The sequence below is a fragment of the Lolium rigidum genome, chromosome 6, assembly GCF_022539505.1.
Source record: "Lolium rigidum isolate FL_2022 chromosome 6, APGP_CSIRO_Lrig_0.1, whole genome shotgun sequence".
NCBI classification, from domain to species: Eukaryota; Viridiplantae; Streptophyta; class Magnoliopsida; order Poales; family Poaceae; genus Lolium; species Lolium rigidum.
In genome coordinates, this window is record NC_061513.1 from 88,815,340 (window position 1) to 88,822,469 (window position 7,130).

The window sequence follows — 7,130 nt, forward strand, 5'->3', positions numbered from 1 at the left end:
CACAGGTCATCCAGCCCGTCGTCATACACTCCGCCTTCTCCAGCACTCCTCCCGCCTGCGCCGCCTCCTTCGCCGCCAGCAGCGCCGCCGCTGCCGCCGCCATCGCCTTCCTCCATCGCCACCGCTCGAAAAAGAAAAGGGGGGAAATAACAGAGATGGAGCCAAATCGTGCCCTAACGGCCACAGATGGAGCCGAATCGTGCCCTAACGGCTCAGCAACGGACGTTGGCTATGACATGTGGGACCGCCCGCTTAATTCTCGTTTAACTCCAGAGTTGCGCAATCTGTTACGACCTGCCCCAGAAGTTGCACTTACTTGAAAAAATTACCAGAGTTGGTACCTACTCGCAACCGTTGCCCCAAAAGTGGTACCTATATGTAATTTACTCGCTGAATGTAAATTGCATACTGCTTCACAGTTACATGAAAGAGAAGCCCAAGACAAGTCACCATGTATAGATAGCTCCGGGAACTTGAATCTGTCCGGCAGACTTACATACTAGACTAGTGGCAGGGCCTCAGTAAATAGATAAAAGTGCTAGGTGCTAACACAAACACATGCTAGGATCCTACACGGCGCAAATCACAGAGCAGGGATACAGAAGAAAATAAGAACTCCCAAGCTAGCTAATGCTCCTGCTCCTGAACGAAGAGGCAAAACTTACATGAGACACCTACAAAATAAACTAATGCGGGCCAATTCAGAAAGCCGCTGAGGTCGTTCTCCTGAGTTGATACTTGGGTTCCGGCAGAGGCACAGCGCAAAGCATCATGTTCAGCGCCTGAAGCAGAAAAAGGTGAAGTAGTCAGTGTTATGTATGGAGGATTTGCAAAAGGTCGCAACACTAAATCCATCAGAGTAGACGACAAAAGAAGATTCACAAACTGTAGGAAGCTGGATAAGGTTTGCCTGGTAGCAGGATCATATTAGAATAAGCATACACAACTTGCTGAGAGACATGTAAATTAACCCTGGTGACACAAGTCACACAGCACTGCCAAGTACTACTCCCTCCATTCCGAATTATAAGATGTTTTGGATATTTCAATGTGGACTACATATGGACTAATATGACTGAACAGACAATGCATCTAGAATCTAGATACATACGATTCAGAAAAAGCTAGAACATCTGTAATTCAAAACGGATTGATACCGTTTTTTGGCCACACAGAAGATGAAAAATGGATAATAAATTTGCAATGCCAGAAAAATGAAATATTTCTAGAAATTCAATCTGATGCACCCTTGCTATTCAGAAATGAAAATATTTCTAGAAACATGTTTGAATCTGACAGATCCCTGTTTATCTTATGATGAGTTATTTATTTAACTAATTAATATCCTAGGGTTCATAAGATTAAATAGAACATTCCAAAATACAGCCAACTCAGCAAAGATCTCTCCAAAGTTATATTTGACTTGTCAATCTAGGTTAGGACCAGAACCGAATACAAAAGCTTAGCAACAGTAATCAGGTAGCACTATCAAGCAACTCAGTTTATATTACCCCTGATCATACAAATTGTAAATGAACTCGTAAAACAAACAATTAGTTGTAACAACTATAAGTACCACGTGTCCATCAGGAAGATGCAGCTAACAGAGATCAATTACAATTGCATATCACTCACTAACAGTAACATATCAAGGTAGGAATGGCAGTCCTGCAACTGGTAGCTGATTCCATAAAATAGTGCAGCAATCAAAACTACACTTCCAAAGAAGTGGAAAGATTCGATGTACTCTCTCCGTCTAAAAACAAGTGTCTCAAATTTTTCTAGATACGGATGTACCTATAACTAAAATGTGTCTAGATACATCTGCATCTAGACAAAAGTGTGACACTTATTTTTGGACAGAAGTAGTATGACACATCTCTCAATTACAGTAAACGAAATTGAATGGCAAGATAAGGTAGCAATATCATTTTTTCGATAAGTTGGCAACAAGGAGAGAAACTAGTTTTTCCTCGTAATACAGCTTTGTTTAACACTTCTTAGAAAAATCTGCAGCAGACAGTTCCTAGTTCCTACCTCTTTATTGCAACTTATAACCGAAAGTAGACTCTATCATCAGAACTACACCAAAGAACTTTGGTGTAACATTTCTAATGCAGGGAGCAAATCAGAAGCGTTGATTAGAATAAATGTAACATAACCCCGCAATATCCACAAGGAGTTGTAGAATTGTAAGAACAAATACGAATTAGAGCCTTTGTTGTTATCTGGATATTTGCATTTACTCCAACAGTTATTTGAAGCCATTAACCTAATAACTATATAAACCAACAGGCCAAACTGTACGTGGTACACCGTACTTTAGTTCCCAACCCACCAAATAATGGCAGAGCTCCAGAAGTGGAAGCAAATATTTATGATTATCGGATGTGATAATCATAAACTAGGAGGGGATAGTAATGCTTGATATATACAGGTCTTTAAAGTACTTAACAGTACAAACTACAAATTTGAGAACAGTTGAGAGTATCAGCAAAATCACATTGATTCCCTATCAGGTAATCCAACTTCTATTTAGAAATAGAAATTGGACATAGCAGGGAAAATTTTGAATGGTTAACATACCAAGAATAAAACAGCAATTTTACAAGGGAAAAGTATGGCATTTCAATAGATAGTATTAAAAAAAGGGAGTACCTTTTGCCTCTTTAGCCTCTCATTCTCCTCTTCTAAACGGGATACCTTGTTTTCGAGTTCATTAGTGTAGGCCTGTTGCAAATATGATGTAAGTAATATTAAAAAAAAACATTGAAACTAAGCAATTCATCATGTTGTCCCACTTTTTAAATCAACAAATTCAAGCACATAGCATTGATAACCCTTCATGAAACATGATTTGTAGTTCTAGCATTGCTGATAAAGGAAGTTTTAAGAAAATAGATCAAATATATATCACAACCTGCTTCCTAGCCCTTGAACGAGCAGCAGACTCCCTATTCTTGATCATCCTCTTCTGCCTTCTCTCCACAAACTTATTCGGGCCATCTCCTGATACACCACGCTTTCTCCCAGGTGTCTGGGAATCAGAAATTGGACTGATCATTGGTGATCCATCAGAGTAAGCAGACTCCGGAATAGCACCAGGCAAAACAACATTCAGTGGCTGGGGGACTAACTGCATGGGCATATAAGGACCAGGCACAATTTGCTGCACATGCTGATGAGTCTCGGTTGCTGCAAGCTGCTGCTGATATCGATCTAACCACTGTGCGCCAGATGTCAAACCAGTGGCTCCAGCTGCTGTGGCACCTGTCCCCACCAGACCCACATTGCCAGCATCATTCGAGTTCTTGAGACAACCTTCAGTGACAACCCCTGCTTTGACCAAGAAATCCTCAAGTGTCATCTCTCCAAGTGTCGGCTGCCTCTCCCGCTTGCGCCGACCACCCTCCGGGACACTCCTTTTGGGTTCATCCTGGATGCCCCGCCACACCTCATCCACTGTCTTCTTGCTGAGCCCGTTTGGCATTGTGATGCTACCCTGGCGCAAGAGGCTTGAACTCGGCTCATACTGGCTGGTAGTTGCAGCGTCAGGCTCCATGTCATCAGGAAAGACACTCCTAAGCAGCTCATCGAGGTTCATACTCTGCAAGGGTTCCCCCAAATGGTTCTGCACCTCATCCAGGGTGAGGCTATACAGAGACCCTTGCCTCGCCAGGTTCTGCACCTCCCCGCGCTGCGAGGCGCCGGCGCCGGCACCGCCGCCGCCGCGCCCGGACCGCGATGGCAGTTTCCGACTCCCCATGAGAAGGCAAAGGCCTAGTTGTGCTCGATTTCTGCCAAGCCGAAACCTTTGGATTCCAGGGGCGGATCTAGATGGTGCGCCGGGCGCGCACCGGCGCAACAAGGAATTCTGGAGCTCAGTGGGGCTTAACTAATCAATGGATGGATACAAGCCCATACCTCAAAACCCCAAATGGCGAAGGATTTGAGGACGGAGAGGGGACAGCAGGGACACGATGCCGCGGTGAGGAAGAGCTGGAGCGGCGATGGCGGCGGCCCGCGTGAGAGGCGGAGCGGTTTGGGCGCGGGATTGGGGCGACGGTGGTGACGCAAAGCTACGGCAAGGCGGCAGGAGAGATTTCGAGCCGCGCTGGGTCGGGTTGGTAGGTCACTCAAGGAGAGGAAGAGGAAAAAATGCCACGGGACGGTGGACGGGTGGAGGCCGCAGAGAAATACAGCAGGTGGAGTACAATTTATGATTTTTCTTCGAAGCATTTAGAGCAATCTCCAGCCGCTTGCCCCAAAGCGTCCCTTAAAGCGCGTCAGATTGAGCGTTTGGGGGAGGTCGCTCCTCAGTCACGTCCCCCAAACGCCGCCCCCAAAATTTAGATAGATAGAATAAAACTCTTTACTAATATTTAAATCGGTTCAACATAAACAAAATACATATAAAACTTCAAAAAACATAATTAAAGTACATATAAATTAATTTAAACTACTACTTCTTCTTCTTCGATGATGGCCCTGCCTCGTCGTCGTCATCACGGTGGCGCTTCCTGCTCGTCACCTCTTCCGAAGAGGCGGCCGACGCGTCGGAGTCCTCCTCGTTGTCGCCGGTGCTCGCCGGCTGCGCCTTGGCCTTGGCGGTATTGGCCTTCGCGTCCGCCTCCGCCTTCGCACGGGCCACCGCCGCCTCCTCTGACCCTTGTTCCTCCGCGTCCTCCTCCACGCCCAGCCATTCCTCCGCGCGCGTCAAGTGGCGGGAGGGAATCGTCGCCGCTGGCCGGGCGTCGGACCTTTCTCCCACCAATGGCGCCATCCAGCGGGCTTTCCCTCGGCCCGGAGGTGTCGGACGGGAGCTCGGAGATGTAGCTCATCGTCGTTGGAGGTGTCGGATGCGGCCGGTGAAGATCCAAAAGCGCCGACGTACGGGTCTTATATTGAGCGCGGGACGGCGGCGCAGAAGTCGAAAAGTGCAGCGGTTGCTCTTCCGAGGAGTCCCGACTCCATTCCGGCGGTTGCCGCGTCATCGACGCGGTTGCCAATGCAACGGTTTCGCTTCCCGGGAACTGCACCGTCGCTACGTAAGCGGCGGCTAAGCTTCCGTGCCGCTGACGCGTCGGGCCCGCGCCTCCTCGCCTCTCATTTCGTTGTGTCCGGCGTGCCCGGTGCGTCCCCTGTGGGACGGGGACGGGCTCGGGGGCCGGACACCCGAATGGGGGCGCCGGACAAAAATGGGCTTTGGGGGACGCGGCTGGAACGCATTTTCTGTCCGGCGCGCCCCAAATCCCTTTGGGGGACGCTTTGGGGGACGCGGCTGGAGATGCTCTTATGATCTATTCCTTCTTCACCTCTCTTCGAGTTCATCCCTATATCTAGAAAGATCTCACAAAATAACTTTGTTTATGAGAAAGATTTTACGAAATTATCTTTTTGTTTGTCTCCGTCTCCGTCGAACGGCGCCGTTTTAATTTATGATTTTTCTTCAAAGCATTTATGACCTATTTCTCCTTCACCTCTCTTGGAGTTGATTCGAACAAAATTGACCTATATCTGGAAAGATCTCGTAAAATAACTTGTTCTCGAGAAAGATTTTATGAAATTATCTTTTTGTTTGTGTCCGTCTCCATATGAATGACAGCGTCGTCCCAATTTATGATTTTTCTTCAAAGCATTTACCACCTATTCCTTCCTCACCTCTCATGAAGTCGATTTGAACAAAATTAACCTATATCTGAAAATATATCATAAAATAACTTGTTCTTGAGAAAGATTTACGAAATTATCTTTTTGTTTGTCTCCGTCTCCATAGGAAAGCATCGTCTAGGACGGTGTTGTGGCCGCACAACGTCGTGTTTAATGACCCTATGCACTATGCGGTCGTCGCTAGAAGCGGCACCCACTTCGCGTGAACTTGGCTCCATTGACCACGGTTCGTGTGCTACGTATCTTGGCTCTAACCGTGGTCCTTAGCCATTTTCCAGCCGTGACAGAATGCTTCGAATACATGCTCTCAAATGAGGACGGTGCCATGCACGGTGTTATCCTGAATGGTGCCGTTTGGTTACATCTGGAACGGAGCCATACCTTGTACATGTACATGATGTTCAAAATACACATGGCAAATATAGTTCACGAGGCTATGCAATTACAAAAAAAAAAATTGCAAATTAGAATATATTGAAATTATCAAACATAGTTCAAGTAAATAGGGTTTACCAAGAGAGATAGGTTTGAGCACAAGGTTTTACAACATAAAAGTGCAAGAAAGTGCATGAATTAGATTGGGTTGAGCCATAAAGTTTACAACATCAAAGTTCATGAAATAGTTGTAGTCGAGCCCGTCCACAAAAATAGATAGGATTCTGCCATAAGGTTTCTACTAAGTACAATGTCCGTACTTTCCCTTCCGCTTCCTCACATCATCTGCCACTTCCTCCTCCCTTGCAAGACGAGCCTTCTAACTCTAGTTCTTACTCTTTTGCTTTCTTAGCATCTTCTGCTATTTTTTTCAAATGTTGCTTTTTCACGAGCTTCTTCAAGCTCATTTGTGCATCCTCCATCCTCCCTTTGGTAGCTATGCCTCTTCTGCCCGGCTTTCTCCTTGATCATCTTCCTTTTAGGTTCCATCATATATTCTTGACCTAAAGTTACTCCCACGCCGGCATCTTTGGTGCCTCCCACTTCATGCTAGCATGGAGTCGTCGATCGCCACATGGTGTGTATAAGAGCACATTTTCAGAGCATTCCTTTGCGGTTGGAAAATGGCTAAGTACCTTGGCTCCATCGTGAGTGGAGCCAAGCTACATAAAATGGAGTCGCGGTCAACAGAGCCAAGCTCACATGAAGTGGACCTCGCCCCTAGCAATGACCACCACATCAAACAATGCATAGAGCCATTGACCACGGCGCCATCCTGTGCGACGTTGTGGTACGGAGCACGGCTTCGTCTCGTGCGAAGCCAAACAAAAAAGGTTATTGCGTGATATCTTTTCGAGGATAGTGAAAGGGGGTGATACGTCTCTGACGTATCGATAATTTCTTATGTTCCATGCCACATTATTGATGATATCTACATGTTTTATGCACACTTTATGTCATATTCGTGCATTTTCTGGAACTAACCTATTAACAAGATGCCGAAGTGCCGATTGCTCGTTTTCTGC

General features: G+C 46.3%; 1 protein-coding gene across 1 annotated transcript; it reads right to left on the reverse strand.

Annotated features, from left to right (window-relative positions):
- Positions 1-438: 438 nt before the first annotated feature.
- On the reverse strand, positions 439-3,766 carry LOC124665708 (ABSCISIC ACID-INSENSITIVE 5-like protein 2). Its single transcript, XM_047203096.1, has 3 exons — positions 2,921-3,766; positions 2,659-2,730; positions 439-782 (listed from the first exon to the last, which is right to left on the reverse strand). The coding sequence occupies exons 1-3, from the start codon at positions 3,764-3,766 to the stop codon at positions 702-704; spliced, it is 999 nt and encodes a 332-aa protein (XP_047059052.1). The 3' UTR covers positions 439-701.
- Positions 3,767-7,130: the final 3,364 nt, after the last annotated feature.